Consider the following 19,944-nt stretch of genomic DNA (forward strand, 5'->3'; position numbering starts at 1 on the left):
GAAAAGTTTAGTACAACATCCATACAACAAAAATCTTATTAGATTTCAAACAATTCTGTACGAAAGAAGTGAGTGATTATATCCTCTGATTAAAAATACACAGGTTTTCTATTAGCACACAAGAATCTTTGTGAGTTAATGAAATATCTATATACAAGTTGAATATTTAATGATGACATTTCATACAAACAGTACGAAACAAGAGAATTGTGTTTAAGGAAATAAGAAGCAATAACTATGCTATCCAGAATTTATAAGCCTTCACAGAGTTGAAGAGAAGAACATGTATTCAACCCAATGTTCTTAAAAGTCTGAAGAGGTATCATTGGTGTGAAACTGTAATTACAGAGGCCAGAAATCCACCTATTTCTGTGTCATCAAAACATACTACAGGGCATGAAGTTCACTGGAGTAGATCCCAACACATTTACTCATCCCAAAAGAACAGGTAATACAGCAGCAGTGATGCACCACCATCCATCCAGTGAAGGGGCACTAAACTCCCCACCCCTCACTGGGGCACTGATGATATGAAGGGCTGGGCAGAGAGGACTTTTATATGGGCTGCATAAGGCTGGACCCCTCTGGTTACTATGGAAAGAATCAAATATCAGCAGTTAAGAATACACAATGCTTATGTTATTCTTATGGTATCCTAGATGCCTGCTTGGGTTTTTTTAAGTCTTAATTTCTCTGTAACTTTAAATTATTTTCACTCATTCATCACTTCTGCATCTGAGGCAGGACGCTAAGGTGAAGCCATTATTTCCCTTCTTCCCACTTCCAGTGTCCCTCAACAGCTTGGCCAAGATCTCCTTATTGCTTGACATAAAACTTATCAAATGTACTCACCCCATATACCCATGAAAATGGCAAAAAAAAGAGTTGCCACGTTGTCAAACAAATGGGAATACTGCAAGAGAATACCAAGGAACAGGTCAGTACCAAGACAGTTTTCAGGATGAACAGAAGTGACCAGTGGCTGCAGAACCAGATACAGACCTGTGAGGACTCGCAGGTGGTGTTCAGTCTCCAGTATTCACAGTCTCGGTCACAGAGAGGGCACATGATGATCTCTCCTCCAATTGCAGGGTCACAGATTTCTTTGCTAAGCAGGAAAACATTGTAAAGCACCTGTTTCCACAGCATCTTAAAAGCCGTTATATGAAATTTATTTAAAAAAATAAATAGGAGCTTCATTTGTTCAAAGCTCAACGTTTGCAGCTTCACAGCAAAGATGCCACATCTTGTCACAATCACCAGTACTAACCAGAGGCTGGTCAGGGCAACCCAAGAATGAAGCAGCTACTAGGAGCAGAATTGACAATTCCCTTGATATGGGCTTTTTGGCTCTACCAGCAATGAATCAGGAGTCTGTCAGGAGCTGTACTGCACATGCACTGCTTTCAGGCAAGATATAAACCATGTTATTTCTCATCTGCTTAGCAATGACATCAAAACACCTTTTCTAAAAGCACAGAGACCACTTCCGCTTTGATAGCTGCAGTAAAATTTCCTACTTCAATTTAATGACAGTGGGTAAAACTCAGAATTCTATGACAGTCCTTCGATATCCAGAGAAATCTCAACATGTATAACAATATTCCCAGATGAATTCTTAACCTAGCTAAAACACAAGTCTCGAAATTGTATTATTCAACAGAATAGATGAGAATTTTAACTTGTTAGTCATCTCTTATAATTAAAACTCAAAATTTTATGGAAACCTTCTTACAAAACACAGTGAGCAATGAGAAGTCAACCCTCTTTTCATCTCCCCACCCCCAATCCCTGAATACAATAAATCTTTGGACTTCTGATAAAACAAATACTATGCTTACTTAAAATACCCCACCAAACTGCGGCTTCTAAGATACTGGATTCCTCTTTGGGAATGGTTGAACACTGCTGATCTGCTTTACTCAAGCTTTTGGTTAGTATAAATGATGACCTACACAAAAAGGTCAGACTGCTCTGCAAAACAGATTAAATAGACGTGCTTAAGGCAACAATAAGCACTCAAACAATTTTAAGAGATCTAAGGGGTAACTCTCAGGACTTCATATATTCCAGCTTCTCCAATATAGAAAGCTATGGCCAACAAAATATTGCTTTTCACCTACAAGTAGAGTCTTACTAATTGATAGTCACAAGTTCTGCATTAGTGGTCCACCACCTTTACAGTCAATAAAGACAGCTGAAGAACTAATCTGTCTGTTCTGACAAGCTTCAAAAGTTATTACCTGTTGAGTAACAACAAGAATAAAATTGTTTTTGCAGCAATAAAATTTTCACATTGCTTAGCTTTTGCCCAGGATATTTTCAATGTTATACTTACCTGCTCATATTTTCATCCATTGTAAACAAGCCATAAAGAAAACAGATTAAGCCAACAACTGCTGCAAGGAATAACATCTCTGTGTAAAATCCTAGCCAGGCAAAATAGATTCCAATCTTCTCACCATAGTACTTTCTGAATACCAAAAAAAAAAAAAAAAAAAAAAAAAAGAAGCAATTAACAGGAATGCAAAGCAAAATTTATAACCGTAGTAGAACAAACTGGCCAGAGTAAAAGTGACATACTTGGCAAAATTCTCTCTTAACAGAAGAGTAAATGCATTGAGGTTCTGTGGAAAATGAGGGCTGAAACAGGCCATAAGAAGTTACTCAAGCTGTATGAACAAGGTGAATGATCAGGAAATATGGCCTCTTTTGTCCCTTTTTTCCTCCTAGCAGAAACTAACATTAAAATTACTCTTTTCTCTTTTCTACAGAATAGTGTAAGTGAAGATTTACTTTCTGATTTTTCCAAGGATTTACACAAATGAAACAGCACAACAGTTTTGACCATATGGTTAAAACAAACAGGTAATCCACAGAAATACAACCACTTGTGTAACCTGTGAACAAAGCAACATTCTGTTGTATCACATCAGCTGAATCAAAGAGATCTTAAGTGAGTTTAAATTTGGGGCTAGAACTAAGAATCAAGCTTCCAAACTTGATTTTATCTAAAATTAAACTAATTTTATCAGTATTTTTTCAAGTCTGTGTTGAAGTTTCAACATTTCAAACAAACCTTTAACATTTTTGGCAGAGATTGATTAAAGAATCTGAGGTATTCTATGTATGTGTTTCTTTAACAGCTGAATTATCTGTAAAATAACCCCAGAAGGACTGGCTAGATGGAAAGAGGCTTCATTTGAGATAAAGCATTTTGCCACTTCTCAGTAGAAAGCTCTGTCATGTCCTCCCAGGACATAGTGCCCAATGAATATCCATCTCTCACTGGATCTTAAAAGAGGCAAACACTTCCTGATGCCTTAAGGTTTAGCTTTTATATCTTTCAGATTCTGTGCTGCTTCAGTGTGTAGCTCTGAGCTTCATATTAAGCAATGGTAAGCTCTCTTCACAGAGTAGGTAGATGAAACAATCCTCTTCCAGCTAGGGACCAAGGACAGCCTATGCAAGTTTCAGGCCCACGAGCATCAACAATATGGGCTGAAGAGAGAAAACAAGAAGGATGGGACTTCATAACCTGAAGCTATAATTGGACAATTAACTCCAATATGCAAATTGACCAGAACTTATAAAAGTGAGACACCTCGTGACCAGTTGTCCATTTTGTGACCATTTTGGGTTCACCTTGGGTGTAGCCCTGGCCAGGCTCTTGTGCTGCTCAAGGTGCATCCCCTGAGGCCTGTCAATAAATACCTACTTTACCCCTGTGTACCTGTGCTCCAAGTCAGCCTTCTCAAGGCATCATTCCTGGCAGGATCAAGTTAGAGATGAATATACGCTGTATGACAGTGAAAAGCAAGGACACGTAAGAGCCCCCAGGCAGGATCCCACCTGATAAGGACCAAAGGCTGCTCTTTGTAGAAGCGCAGGAAGCGGGCCCACTCCATGTAGAGCGTGTACCTCTCGCTATCACAGTTGGGGTCGCTTGCCTTCTTCCAGTACTGGCACTGTGGGCAAATCAGAGCAAGGGGAAAACACCTCAGTGACAGTCCCAAATACCACACTGGAAGAGACAAACAGGATGCACCCTGGAATGGTGATGCACCCCTCTTGAGACTGTGCTGTTGGTCATTACCAGGTATCTTAACTGTCAAATACTACAAAAATTTTGGAACTTCATCACTTTCCTACAAATTAAACAGTAAAATAACCACAACTTTTGACTAATTTTGTTTGTGCCACAGAACTCCGCTTCTAGAAATATTTGGCTATGTCAATGATTCACTTCGTGATCTTGGTTTTCTTTTTTTCTGAATGCCTCTTGATCACAAAGAAAAGCATGAAAATTGGTTTCTAAGTAGGAAGCAACCAAGAGAACTTTAAGCAACCTAAAGTTTGCATTTTGAAAATATTCTGAAAGATTAAATAATTATTTTTAGACAAAGGCTTTTGAGTCTGTCTCACACGTTTTAGAATTTTTTCATAAGATTTCTTAGCATTTGAAGTTGATTGTAGTTGTATAGAAGAGATTCTTGCTTTTTACTGTCTGTGGTTTTGGTAATCCCAACAGTATAAAGTACCTTCCAGCCTAGACTAGCATTCTAGATCCTAATCAGCCAAACTTTCCTCGTGAAAACATAAGGAATGTCCATTCACTCAAATTTTTTTTTCTAAGGAAAATAAAATATTTTCAAACATTTAAAAATATAAATCTATATATAGTATTTAAAAATGTCTTATGGTAGAATTCAGAGATATGAAAAGGCAACTTAAGTTCACTAAAGCATAGTGGCATCTGAAATAACCTTTAAAAACACAGAGAGAATTTAAGATTTAAGCAAAAAATTAAACACAACATTTAGGAGGAAAAATTTTAAAGCTAAAAAACCCATCTAACACACTGTAACCCATCTCTCTCTTGCTTTCTCCATAGAATTTCAGGACTAAACCCACACATGTTATATTAAAAACTGACCTTACAGCAAAACTAACCACAGTATTTGCTATCCTTACCACATTCCCAATATTACAGTATTTGCAGCCAAAGGTCACTGGGAGATGGACAAGTCACCATCCCACACTGAACTGGCAGGGTTCAGGCAACTTACCTGACTTCAGTCCCAAAATGGTACGATCCCAAGAGTTTTCCTGTAACTGCAGGTAGTGTGCACCACTGTGTAACTGCAGTATGTATGTGTGCACACCCACTGCTGAACACAGGCATCTACAGTAGAGATTCATTCCTTGCTATAATCTAAGGCACTACTGCGTGGTCCGTGCCATCAACAGTACAGGAATTACGACGGAGTAAGTCTCTACAGAAATGATGTGACTGACACATATTCTGAAATCTCATCCGTGGGAAGAAACATTTCAGCACATAAAAGCCAAATAGCAGGGCTGACAGCTATGCCTTGCTTGTTATAAAACAGAATCAATTATTGGGACAAATTGAAAGGTTTGAGTATATTTTCATGTCTCCTGGAACAGCAAATGTCACAGAGGGTAAAAGAGTGCAAATACTGGGAAATGCTCAAGGGAGCAGAAAGCTGAAATACTTACATCATGAAGAGGATATGCAGCTGTATAGGTGCCATTGTTTAGTAGTCTCTTAATCCCAAATTTTTTCTTCCCTTCTTCTGTTCCATATGGGCAACGTGTAAGAATATAATTAACCTGAGATTCAAGAATGAGAACTTCAGACCTTTCCTATTCTAAGGCCATTCAATAGAAACCTGTAATAGATGTGCATTGTGTATCATCTGCAGGAACAACATGCAAAAGCACAAGGCATTTCTTCAGAAGGCCTTATCTCATATAAGAATAGTGGGGGCACAGTTGCCTTGTAGACATCCAGAAGATCAGTTCCAACAATTATTTTATATTTCTAAGCAAGATGCACAGGTACCCAGGCCTCTCTGTATTTACCTCAGTTGCCAAGGTTTCCATACTCACTCCTCCCTTACATGAATATTCCGATGGGGCCGTGTAAATCTACCTGTAAACATAAGTAGCCAAATTGACATACGTACTATTCTGTTTCTCATGGATGGTGAGAAGAAAGTGCTCTCATCATTAATGAGGTACAGCTCCTGCTTGTCCTTGCTGAACGGTGCTGTGAAATAATCCGGTTCAGGGTGCATCACCTTCTCAGGCAGCCTCAGTGGGAAAAGCACACAGTCCAGGGGGTTCTCCACCATGGGGGGAATGTCATTTTCCCTGATGGGAACTTTAATGTTCAGCACTTCTGCATATGTGATCAGAACCTCCCACGGCGCATGGATCTTCACAAAAAAAATCTTCCCATCTTCAGATTCCTGATCCAGAAAAGTTAAATCAGACATTAGACCACACTGTGTTTTATTGCAAGATTTATGGGAATATTTTTCATATAAAATGTATTACCTTTTACATATTTTTAAAGTATTTAAAAACAAAGTAGGAGGGAACAGAAGGACTTTGTGTGTGTGTGTGTATATATATATATTCTATTTTTTTTTACTGAAAAGCTTATCTGAGTGGTTGGTGGTTCCTAAAAATAACCTCTGCACTACTAAAACCTCGCAAAGGCTTTTCAAACTATAATAACCTCATACACTGAAGCCTGAAAATTCTCATTACACTGGAAGCATGAAGAATAATCTTGTCACAGGCCTCATGTAACATGTATGTTCTTCTAGTGCTCTCTGCATTCACAGCAGAAGTTGGCAATCAGAAGGGTTTTTAATATTGCTCAATGAATTCCCTAGCTATGGATGTTACAGAGCCTGAACTTCATCAAGAGTTTTATTTTACTCAACTCAGCCTCTGGCATGCTGACTCCATCAGTCGAAATCGCACAGTCATCCAGTAATTACAGCAAACAGTACCACTAATCAAACATCCTCGAGGTTACAGGGTCCTTCCTCATAATTACAACATCCAGTTGGCATAACTAATCCATTCACTGTCTTCCAAACTTGTTACTCATTGTTAGGTTGGATTAAAATCAACTGTAAGCATACTTCCCACTTATGTGGAGATAAACCAAATCACAGCTATTTTACCTTCTTATTATGAAAGCAAAAACAAAAGATTCCTCTTGAATCAAAATTATTCTGCTTCCAAAATTCTTATCAATGTATCTGGAAAAAGCACTCAAATAAACATATTAACCTTGTTTCCCCTAAATTAGTCACACTCCACTGAAATCTATGAGCATAATTTATAATTTTTCTCAGAGAAAGAAAGTGATTTATTGATTTCCAAGTCCTTTCTGGCCCTAATTTTTCTTTTTTTTTTTTTTTTACCTTCTTGTCCTCTGTTTCTAGCTCCAAACCAGCCTTTTGCAGGTTGCTCTCAAATTCTTTTCTCCTTTCCTGAAGAGAAACAAAGACACTTTAGTTACTGATGAAGTTAGCACTAATTGATCACTCACCCATGACCGACTGGGTTTCACTTCTCTCAGCTGCCCGGATGACAACCCCTTAAGGCTATGGAAGCAGACAAAAACCAGCCAACACATACCAGGCCACTTTCTAGTGAGAGCCAGCTTTGTGATGGGAACCACCAGGATACTGACTAGCCACCGGGCACCCACTGGGTAGGAAAAGGCTTTTTCTGGGCTATCTGGGTCACCAGAGAAGCAGCTGATGTCTTGTGTCTTGAGCACTTCTGACTTCAGGAGGCTGGTATGTGGGGTGTGTTTAAGTTTAGCTATATTTCCAAGAGAAAGATGAAAAGAAAAATTCTGGAAGCACGTGGAAGACTGAGTGCTTACAGCTTCATCTATTTACTTCATCTATTTATTTTGTATATTTAGTTATACAATTACACCCGATACAGACATTCAAGTACTGATTACAGACAATTCAAACAGTATTTCACAAACATCACTGATAAGACCAACAAATCACTGCATGTGCTTAGCTTGCATAAAGTCAGCATGGACTTCATGCAGAGATAACAAACCTGCCCATGGCAGTGTGTGGTGGCTGCATGACCTGTGAGCTTGATATTCTTCTTGAACTCTTTCTTTTTTGCAAAGTAATTCCTAAGTCATGTCTTTAGGCAAGAACATTTTTCTTCCTCTCCTTCTCTGTATAATTTTTGCTCGTATTGAGAGACTGTATTAACTTCCTCTTAATTATATAAAATTTGCTGAAGAACTCCAGAATAACAATACATTCAGCCAAATATTGAGCCCTACCCTCTTTAAAATGCACAAGCTAGACCACAAATTTATTTCTAGCTAAACCCTGCCATGCTGTCTAATGTTTCTTCTATAGAAAATCTTAAATTACAGTTTTCAAACATACTTTAAAAACCCCAAAACACGATCGTTTTCAACCAATTTTCTTTTCCTGCATGTCAGTGAGGAGTAGACTTCCATTTTTGCATTTCAGTTAGCATAACCCACTCAGACAAATGAATGCAGACTGAAGAATAGCTTTCATAGCCCTCAGATGTCTTCCTGTGTCAGCAGCCTGGACTACATAAACTTGCGAATATAATTCCTGAGTTCTAGCACATGTTGGGGGCAAAAACCATTCTATGCACTATTTTTCCTACAAATCTGCCTAAACGCACCTGTGTAAACGCATCAGAGAACTCTGGTTTGCTGACATGATAATCAGATAGAGAACAACACAACTAAAGGTGATTTAAGAAGCTATGTTGTTATAGAAAAGCTGACATCCAAGCCTGGTATCCAAAGCTATATGCTACTCTGGATTACCTTTTCTCCTAACAAAGCACACTGGTGTATTCTTTCTCCAGCAAACACTGGAAGAGAGCCAGGCATGCCAGCTGCCACCAGACACCAGCTAGCTTCCTTCCAGCTGTGCAGCTCAGGAGCAGACAGAGCCAAAGGGTCTGGCCCCATCTTACTTATCTTCCCGTACAATACACTCAGTGTGACAAACTGCAGTGCTCTAACAGAAATGATGCTCTTTTAACCACCTTGCTCTTCTCCCACAAGCCCCCTCCTGAAACCCATGCAATGTACTATACTTTACAGTTAATGGGAAAAACATTTTTAAAAGGAAATCAATCTGCAGGAGAAAAAAAATAGAAATCCGCCCCCTTTTCTTCCCAAATACTGGATTTCTTCATGTCACCATCAAAGGCTTAAAATGGACAAAACGTATCCTTGGACCAGAGCTGGTTGTTTTTAATGTGTACTTAGAATTTTAAGCTTACTGCCCCAAACCTGATAAACTATCCCCGATGCATATATTTCTGACTCTGCTGCAGATGCCAATCTGGAGTCAAAGAGGCACGAGGGAAGCTCTCTAAGTCATCACATCCATCATATTATGTGGATATCTCACATAATGTGGGATAAGCACAGACTAACTTTATCATCTAACATGTGCTGGGCTGTAATGAACCATCCCACTAAGATTAACAAAATAATATCCAAAGTCCAGCAGTACTATTATGCCCAAAGCAAATGCAACACTGCATAATCAGGTACCTAGGGAAGAGAGGTAACTTCTATAAACCTGACTGTGATAACAGTGCTGGTACAACAACAGATAACAATGCAGGTCCAGCTCCTGGTGGGTCCCTTCTGACTCAGCATATTCTGTGATTCTTTAACTATGAATTCCTGGCCCTGCACACGGCACTCCAAGAGTCACACTGTGCCTGAAAGTGTTGTGCAAATGCTTCTTCAGCTCTGTCAGGCTTGGTGCTGTGACACTGCGCTGGGAAGCCTGTTCCAGTGCCCAACCACCCTGTGGGTAAAAATCTTTTAGTTCCTAATACCCAATCTAAATCTCTCCTGACTCAGCTTCATGCCATTCCTTTGAGTCCTGTCACTCACTGGTCTCAGAGAGCAGAGATTGGTACTTCTCCCTCCTCTTCAAGAAAATTACAATTACAAGAAAGTTGTACACTACAATGAGGTTCCCCTTGGTCTCCTCTCCTCCAGGCTGTACAAAGCAAGTGCCCTCAGCTGCCTCTCATAAGGCTTCCCCTCAAGGCCCCTCACCAACCCCGTGGCCCTGTTTTGGACAGTCTCTCAGCCTCTGTCTTTTTTTATATTATGGTGCCCAAAATCACACACAGACCTCAAGGTGAGACTGCCTCAGCTCAGAGCAGAGCAGGACCATCTCCTCCCTTGCCTGGCTGGTTATACTGCGCCTGATGCCCCCCTAAGACAGGGCTGGCCCTCCTGGCTGCCAGGGCACTGCCGATTCATTGAACTTGATTGTTGTGGATCCCTTCCAATGCAGGATATGCTGTGACTCCTCCTGCAACTACCAGCCAAACTTCTGCAAAGCTGCATGGCGTGGTGCGAGTTCAGCTGAGCCCAGCTTTCAGCCACTCCTGCAGACCTGGGGGTGCACCTGCTAACAGCAGCAACAAGCATCTGATACTTGCTGCCCGTGGCTCCCTACCTCTGGCCTGGCTGGTACCTCTAAGAAAGCAGAGGTTTCTCTCTGAGATTATGAAAACTGGGAAAAGAACTCAATAAAATTTCATTCTCTATCTCTGTACCTCACTGGGGACAGAGGGACTTTGCTTCCAGTCATCATAGGAGTGGAGTTACTTTGCACAGAGATCTATGAGTCCTAATTCTCTGTAGTTCTTGTGAAGAATATACTTATGGTCAATAAAGACTATGTCATGGTCATACATCAATACTTTGTTAGGTATTTTTATAAATTCTATTTGTTTTTTCAGGTTCATATACATTTCATATCGTAGTGAAGTACTTCCACAAGTGCTGGAGGCTTTAAGGAATAATACTGTCTCAAAAAATTGTAATCCTAATTTTGGTTCAGAGACCTTTGTGGTTTGGATCTATTCATGTAGCTTATAGAAGGCAAGTTCAAAACAGCCTTCCAGTTGAAGCTGGAATGTATTTGGGAATCTCAAAAAAGTTGAAAGTTGTTCTGCATGAAACTAAGGGAGAAGATGAACAGACTGTCTCTTACATCTGTATCAGGGCTATGTTGAAACACACAAAGAAGTTATTTATTGCATTCTTAGAAATGCAGAATAAAGCTGTTTCCTTGAGACTAGGAAAAAAACCCCTTTGTCACAACTGTTATTCTCCTCATACAAACACTTCTATTCTTAGCTGCTCCATTTTACTGCATCATTGTACTACCGTAAAAGAAACATTTCTTTCTATGATAACTGTACAACAGCAGGTACAGTGTATGTCAGACAAATTCCAGAGGCTGCAGTTCATCAATATTTAAATCTTGTTACCACAAAGACAAGAGCACAGTACTTGTATGCTAAGAAGTCTGCACTAATTTATGGACATACTAACTGCATAAAGATCTATGGTGAACATAACTGTAGGGCATATGCAGATGTCCCATGAACTGTGTAAAAAAAATTGCTATCTCCATGACTGCTTGTCCAGTGACCACAGAGTTTATCTACACAGCCAATGACCTTCCTCCATGAGGTCATAAACTCTTTTGCAAGGAACAAACATACACATAATTAAATATCACAAGACTTAACGGGGATGTTAATGCCTTCTGAGAGACAGAGATATTCTCCTAGGAAGTGCATTTTTATGTCAAAGAGGAAAGACAATATTAGCTACTAACTCTTGGGCTTTTTCCCACGTGACTCCTTCAGTCAATAATGACACCCATGGACATGGACTCTGGTTTGGCAGAGATTCCTACTATCCCCTAATGAGCCATAAATCAATGAGAAGGAAACTGCTGCACACAACATGAGTGAGTGACTAGACTGACCATCTGACTCACTTTCCTTCCCACTTGAAACATAACCTAAATAGTATTCATTTCTTCCCTCATTTTAAATAATTCTAATATGACTAATGGAAAAGTTTAAGAGTTGCTTTGACAACTTTTGTTTGGGTATCTTTCTTCTCTCTGCATTGAATGGACTTCTCTTCCTTCTTTTTGAAATGCATTTTGCTCCAGGGCAGAAGAAAGCCTCTAGCTAGGAGTACAGCTTGACAAAGAGTCAGAGTGAGTTTGAAAAAGCATGCTTGTATATAAACCTATAGTATCACAGCTATCAAATAACCTGGTCTCCCAAGAAAATCTTTGGAATGTGGCTAGCCAAGCAAAGCTGACTGAGATGCTTAATCTGGGAAAAGCATCAAACAGAGACATGACAAATTTTTGGATTTTTTAACGTAATGAGAGTAGGATAGAGGGGCTGTGTTCTACCCTAGATTGCATTTGGATGCAAGGACAGGCAGCAAAAGTTCTTAATGAAAACAGTATTTTTTTCATCAAAGAATGTAAGCAATATGCAATTTTTTTAACAGACTAATCTTGTAGTATTTTTCCAAAGGAAATTTGAATTTTTAATTATGAAATACTTCAATATGATAAGATGAAGATTGTAACTGTTCCTTGCTTCAAAGACCAATAGTTTTGATCATGATTTTGTCATAAGCATTGGCATAATTAGTTTTCTTTGGATACCCTTATCTTTCAGAAGAATATGATTACCTGAGAATGTAATTTTCTAATGTCTCTCTCCTTTTTAAATTTTTTTTGATCATGAATAAACTTTGGAATTTTATATTGCAGAGACTAGTTTGTAAATGTAACCTCTCCTGACCCTGAAAGAAGGTAGTGAATACAGAGAAAAAACAAATTTAAATCCTTATTTTTTAAAAATATTGTGCTTTATATAAAATTTCTTGTCTTGACTGCCTCTCATTACACTGGATTTTTTAATATAGCTTGAACTTATGTTAGCCAAGTGAGACTTTATCTGTCAGTGTGAGCATGTAACAAACAGGTGTCATTAACTGATTCCATCTGACCTATTATTACCATTCAGGCAACTGGGTCTTGCTGGCAAGTTCAAGGATAATCACTAACTGGCATTTTAGAGAAAGTTTGTTTTTGTGCTCTGTTACATAGGAGAGCTCTTATCAAAGCCACTTCAAATATTCTTCTAGAAGAATGAACACACATATTCAGACAGAAGGTCAAACAGGGAAAAGCACCAGGAGGACATGCTGTGTTTGTGTTACTCAGAGTAGGTTTTAAGAAGAGTCTCAGAAGTGTTAAAGAAAAACTGCATTTAGTCTTGGAGTTAAGAATCTATTTCTCCTCTAACGACAGTCAAAAGGGTATGAAAAATTAGTCATTGTTGAACCTTGTTTGGATGACCTTTGCTTATTTAGAAGAATAATCCTCCTTTATTTGAAAGTATTTACAGGTGCAAGTATTTACAAATATTTCTCCATAGTCTTAGCTAGACTGTTAAATGAAGAAGCAAAATAATTTGGATCACTTTGCTCCATTGTATAATATATTGCTCAGCCTAAGTAATGAAGAGTGATCAATTCAATAAACATAGACGCAAGAATCTAATAAAATTGGATCCTGACAAACAACAGTAAATTACACAGAAATGTTCATACATGGAATTGCTTTTCACATAGCTACAGACTTTTAGGTAAATCCTATTCCAGATGAGTCTAGTGATCTGAAAGGGTTAGTAACTGATATTCATCTTATTATAAATAAAAATGAAGAGGACTTCAAAAAGACAAACTTACCAACTTTTTTTCCCATTCCTTATTAAGATCTTCCACATAGGAGAGAACAAAATCAATTCTCCTGACACCATCCCTGAAGAAAATAGAATCTTTGCTTTGATGTCTTTTATCAATCTGTAGAAGATACAGGCATATGAATTAAAAAAAACAAGCACTGCTGTTTCTCTAAAATATCACAGAAGGCAAAGAAGTTCCCCCATATTGCCACAGTTCTTCAGTTTCTTTACAGCTGAAGATGTATCTGGGCAGGTTTTAACAAGGGCTACATCTAGTTTGAGTAATTGCAAAATTAACCGCATATGTCTGCAAGCATTACATGTAAATAACTGGTACAGGAAAAATATATATATTATATGTTAGTGTAGCAATACTTGTGACTACTTGAAGCAGGTAGCAAAATGTAAATTCCATGCATTTTCCTCTATATAGCAACATCACTAAATCAACCACCATAGAGACATATGTCCCAGCAATGACCACACATAAAGATAGTTCACAAAAATACAGGGGTGATGTTTCAACACTGAGTATTTAGTTTCATGGGGAAAAAACACACCTAATAAACGATATCAAAATAACAGGGGAATTAGTATTCCAATTGATCTGTTAAAGATCACATTTTAATTTACCAACATGCCAGAATGTCTTAGTAACAACATCCACCTTTTTCACTATTAGGTCACAGTAATTAATGTTAGGCAAATAAAAGACTGTAATGCCACTCTCCTAGGGAAGTTAACTCACTAAGGAATATTGTTTATTATCACATCAATATCCAGCTCTATCAAATCAAATACAAGACGTACAGCAAAGTGCTTTCTATAGAAGCGAATATTCTAGTTTAAATGTAACTCTGTGCTGAGAAAGGTTGTTGTTACTTTTTCAACCACACCTATCAGCAAATGTGTATTTGTACATGGCTGAATTGGGATTTTATTTTATTAGAGTAGGAACAAAAGACAGTATTATGTCTCTATCTTTCCTCTCTCATACCATGCAAGGCTGCATGTGTTCCCTGAGAAAGCACAGAATATTCATTTGGAACTGTGAACCTTGCTCCCCGTTAACAGAAGTCGCCACACAGTGAAGCATGTTACTACTGCAGCACACAAGCCACTCGCAACAGCACTGATCACTGCTTTACCCTGAGACGTCGCTTCAGGAACAGATTATATTTCCTTCCACTCTGCTGGAATAACCAACAAGTAGTTAGCAGGCCCACTGTTTCTCTCCAAGAATCAACTGCTTCAAGCACATACAGCCCCCCAGCTACAGTGAGCAAGAAATCCATGTCCTTTAAAGCTAGGAAAAGCCTCTAAACATCAGAAAAACACAAGTACCTGCAAATAATATGACTATCATGTCTTTTTTATTAAAGGCAAAGCTGGGCTGGAATCTGTTTGGACAGTAAATGTTTTAAGACAATGACTTCTATAATACTACTTGCTATCATTTGCATACTTCAGCAGAATTTAAAAAAAGCAGTAAGAAAGTGGTTATGAGTGTAAAGCAAAGATACTAAAACACTGGCTCATGCATAGTGCATGCATGTTTCTGTAATGTTCGTGTTTGGTCGGACCCACTGGGACCCAGAACAACAAATGGCAACCATGTAATTCCAGAGCTGACAAAATTACAAGTAATAAAGTCCACATAATTAATGAGTTTCTCTTTAAATAGACTGAAATTAAATAGAAATAATTGAAAATCCTATTGTTCCATAGTGTTGCACAACTTTATACATCTTCACTAGACACACTAGTAACTGCTGAAATTAGACACTTGAAGCAGCCATGTATTATCGAGAACTCCTGTATTCCTATCCTAGCCCTTGGGGAGCTACAAAACACTGCTGCAAATCAATGCAGCACAAAAAAAGCTAAAACAAATTACCTCCTAAAAATGCGGCCATCCATTCTTTGCCTTGCCTCTTCAGCAATTCTGTTAAGGTTTTTTGTTGTTTATCTTCTTGAGAAATATTTACAGCAGATCAATTAGACTACTTTGTATGGCTGAAATCAGGACAGCTACCTCAGAAATCCTTTTGCTTCCAAATGCAGTACATCATATTTCATGATTAAATGGCTCACAAAAATCATGGAATCCAAGAGCAGAAAACAAAAAGCATTTTTCTATTCTGTTTTGTACTTACAGGCTTAGGTCTTTCTTTGCAAATATAACTGATTATATGCAAACTGCAAATTCAGATACTAAGTGAATCAAGTTAGAAGAGTGCATAGAACTATGCTAACATCTGTATAGAATCAACAGTACTGTAATTATTCAGCATCACAGTAAGTAAACACCAAGGCACATTCTAACAACTTAAAATGTCAGCAATTGCCCCAACCACTGATTCAAAAAAGACAGTGACTTCACATGACTTCATTCAGTGCACAGAAATTGTTCTAGTACACTAAATTCATTTACACAAAGAAGAAATAAAACAATAAGCAATACTTACTTCAAAAAAAAGCTCCTGCGGAAGGAGCACCCCAAATTGTTTCAGTTGCATAGTTATAATTAGACTATTCAATACAATTGAAGAAGTATTTTATCTTTACTGCTATCAAAATTTGGTCGTTTTCTAAGATGTATCAGAATCCTCAGTAATTAAAGGTCTGACTATCAATTTAAGAAGATGCAGTAGTCATTGTCAGATCTGCTTTTAGAAGGGTAGTACTTATCACTTCTTTCTACTTCTGGAGATTCTCCTTTGAGACATAGGATTATTCATTGCGGATAGTGACAGGCCTGCTTATTAAACCCATAAATTATTCCTTTCCATTTTGCTGCATTTGGATTTCACAAGGAGAACAAGATCACTCTTGCACATTCATGAAGGATTGTGTTTAATGTGTATAAAAAGTTTGTAATCTGCATTGATTCTATCAGTGAATCATTAAACATTTGTACATCTTATTTCTTAACAGCTCTTTGCAGAACTATATAAATGCAGTCAGTGATCCCTGACAACCTGCAGTTATTAAATGAAGGTACACCTCATCACAGAAAATATTCTGAAATGTCTTCCTCCTGCAATACAAGTAACCAAATTAAAACTTCCCAACACAGTACAGATAGCAAGCTAAAGCTTTTTAGTAATTAAGTTACACTCAATGAGGAACTACAGAAGAGATGGAGCCCCAAGGCATATGGTGAAAACTCAAGAAGCAACAACCACAAGTCACAACAGGAGAAATTCCTCCTGAATGAGAGGCTGTGGTTGAGTGGGAACGGGTACAACAGATTGCCCAGAGTGACTGCACAATCTCCATCCGCAGAGATAACACAGCCTGATTAAGCTAGGACAGGACTGATCTGCACTGACTGTGCAACCTGATCTATGTTTGAAGCCAGCACTGCCTTGAGTAGCAGGTCAGCCACGCAGAGGTCCCCTCCAATCCAAGTTCACTGTACGATGCTATGCAATCACATTACTGCAAGCATTCAGCATTTACCACGGCTTTCAAAATGTCGAATAAATCCACCAACTACAAAGCAAGTTACAAAACCCATCTGTTCAAAACACAAATAATGCCCTCCTGTTATCCTGTAACAGCTTTCCAGACTCATTAGTCTAGTTATCTCTCTAAGAACTGTGACCACCCAGCTTATGGACAGATGTGCTAATTGACTGCTGTAATGGTTTATCATGAAGAGATAAATTTTCTTTTCATGTGGCATAAGTGCAAACTAACAGGATTCATATGGTATTATATCAATAGCTATAGTTATTCTATATTTGATGATTTCTCTCTAGACACCCAGCAGAGGCTGGGGTATTGGACCATGTCCAACCAAACAACCCTCCGAGCACCTAGGCTTGCAATCCTCACCTCAGACACAATCCAAAGCCCTGCAGTAGGAAACCCTGACTCAACAGGACAGGTGACAGAAGAGACCAAGATGTCAGCAAGCAAACAAAGCGCAGCTCAAGATGAAGTAAGGCTGTAAGAGCCCATGGTCTGTTCTGCCCAGACTGGCTTGGGCACGGCGTGTAAATGGGCTGGCATTTACCAGACCCACCTAGACTTGCCTTTCAGCGCTGCTGAATGCTTGCTGAGGAGCCCTTGGCGGCCCCGCTCCACAGGTGCCTCTGAGACACCTCCCAGGGCCAAGGCAAACAGTCAGGCACAGGAGCTGGAGAGGCAAGGCAGCTGCTGGAAGTGGCAGCGACCACCAACACTGGCACAGAGCACTGCAGAGAACGATTGTGGGCTGAAGCGGAGCCACGGGCACTGTGCTAAATGCCTCTGTGGCCTCGCTTGCCGCCCTGGCACACTGACAGTGGGCCTTGGGCAGTGTGGGCAGCTACCCCATGATGGGTTAGTGGCATCACAGTACCCAAAACACAAATATGCTTTGCAGATTATACCTTAATTATTTAATTCCGTACGGGACTCTGAGGGATTTCTATTTCTGGTTATCCATCCAACAGGAAATCTATACTTTCAGGTCACTTAGCACAGCTCTCACCTTGGCACGGAGCTTCCTACAAAATACACTCTGCTACTAAATATCCCAGCCCTCTCTATGCCTCAAAGACAGGGAATCTTGTCCTAGAGCAATACCTTGCAGATTATTATTCAGTCAGAAAACTGCAAGTTCCTTATGTTCAGAAACACCCTTCCCAAATTCAGTGCCTCAGACCTCAAAGTTTCCCAGGTGTCCAACCCCACAGAGCGGCGACTGCAGGTTCAGACCTGAGCACCCTTTTCCTTTTGTATCTTGTACCTTTTTTGTGGGAAGGTAGTTCAGGGCAGCATTTTCAGTAAACAAAGCAGTAACCAATACCAAGCAGAGATGGAGGAACCCGCTAGCTTCATTAATTACAGCACAGGGAAGCACATCTGGCTGTGACTAAGACAGACTAGATGTCACATTAATACCATGGAATGGTTTTTATGATCCCCCATCAGCACATCAAGGAACTACATTATCATAGTTGTACATTACCAGGCAAAAAAACTACCTGAAACTACAACATTAAACGGATTTATAACATTTTGCTGGCTTAAAAGATACACTCTGCAAACAAAATATTTATTTTATTAACTGCATACCTTTGATAATCACACAGCAAGTTAGATGTAAAACAGACACTGTAAAAACCCCAAAGAACTACATTAAAACACAACTAGGTAATTTATGAATTAGCAATCTACAGCAGAAAAACTTGCATAGTACAAAAATGGAAAAAAATGTAAGGTTTGAAAGCTGAATCAAAATGCAAGAAAAGTCTCCATAACTGAAAGGGTAGGAAATATTCAATGGCTTAAAAAACAAAGTTATCACCTTCACTTAGCTACCCAGTTTGCATGGAATATTTTTATACTCCTTCTTTTCACTGAAATAAAACATGCTACAGGAAAAACACATAGCTTTAAGTGCTGCTACGCTAAATATGAATATATATATTTATGCATATATATGGACTTAAACATAACTTTATAAATGCATATCTAAATTATATAAATGTATTTCCATAAGTAAAGTTCCTGGAAATACTTTTACATAACAAATATACAGGCAACTCTCCTGAAAATCAAAATGGCATATTTCTGGTTCATGCACTCAGTTCTCACTTTACCAGAAACCCTTTCCATGAGGTTCTCATCATTATTCTTCCTTGAAGGAATCCACGCAACTGAAGAGCTTACTCACTTTAAAGATGTGTATTACCAACACTCTTAACACCACCCATCCCAATTTTCAGTTATACTTCATGCAGGCTATAAGGTTGCATACAAAACTATAATCTTTCCAATTCAAAGAAACACAAAATTCCATGTCTTTCTTGTAGCTAAAACTTGCAAGCTGCTTTTTTCACCTTCGCTCATGTTTCAATTCTGAACCACATTAAAATCTGAAAGCTTGAAAACATGCATTTCAAAGCAGTTTAAGACACCAAGATATTTGCACTGAAATATGAATGCACATAAAAAGCCTCTCAGGATAAAAGAATACATTAAACAAGAACAGAACAAAGAAAAATAAAAAGTAAGCTAGGAGAGCGTACATGTTAATGGAAGACACCAGAGCCCAAAGTAAGCAAGCAGACAGTTTTAATACACCTCAGCATGTACTTCTTCAGTTATTTTAAACAACTTTTTGTACTTTTTCTCCATAAAACAATAATGATTATTTTAAGTTTTCTGATACCATTGAAAATTTATATAGTTATCTGTGAATTTCAGTAAGTGGCTATCCTGAGCCTTTCCTTATTATTTACTACAATAAAAAAAAAGAGGCAACATATTTCAAATGATGTCAGTGTTTGTTTCTTGCTCTTTAAAACATTTTAAAGTATCATGCTGACTCACAGAACCCTCAGGCCATCATGATAAAAAGGAATCCCACATTTGTTAATAACACCAGAGTCAGAATACATCCTATATCCCATCAAACCAAAACAATGATAAAAAAGCAAACTTTCCAGTTTTCACCACCAATCTCAACTTTTCAATTTTGTC

The 19,944-nt window shown here is 38.6% G+C and overlaps 1 protein-coding gene across 9 annotated transcripts in view; it reads right to left on the reverse strand.

The window, feature by feature from the left end:
* ANO5 (anoctamin 5) overlaps positions 1-19,944 on the reverse strand; it is a 58,971-nt gene that overhangs the window by 19,688 nt on the left and 19,339 nt on the right. For 4 of the 9 annotated variants that reach the window (XM_041463257.1, XM_041463255.1, XM_041463256.1 and 1 more), the window contains 8 exons: positions 13,469-13,582; positions 7,251-7,319; positions 5,994-6,278; positions 5,524-5,637; positions 3,853-3,968; positions 2,339-2,473; positions 1,003-1,108; positions 853-913 (listed from right to left, as the gene is read on the reverse strand). In XM_041463257.1, coding sequence (XP_041319191.1) covers positions 853-913; positions 1,003-1,108; positions 2,339-2,473; positions 3,853-3,968; positions 5,524-5,637; positions 5,994-6,278; positions 7,251-7,319; positions 13,469-13,582 — 1,000 coding nt within the window. Of the gene's footprint in view, positions 1-852; positions 914-1,002; positions 1,109-2,338; positions 2,474-3,852; positions 3,969-5,523; positions 5,638-5,993; positions 6,279-7,250; positions 7,320-13,468; positions 13,583-14,612; positions 14,658-19,944 lie in introns of all 9 variants that reach the window. The other 5 variants (XM_041463254.1, XM_041463251.1, XM_041463259.1 and 2 more) reach the window with 3 other exon arrangements.

Source organism: Pyrgilauda ruficollis, unplaced genomic scaffold (genome assembly GCF_017590135.1).
Source record: "Pyrgilauda ruficollis isolate IOZ18807 unplaced genomic scaffold, ASM1759013v1 scaffold163, whole genome shotgun sequence".
Taxonomy (NCBI): domain Eukaryota; kingdom Metazoa; phylum Chordata; class Aves; order Passeriformes; family Passeridae; genus Pyrgilauda; species Pyrgilauda ruficollis.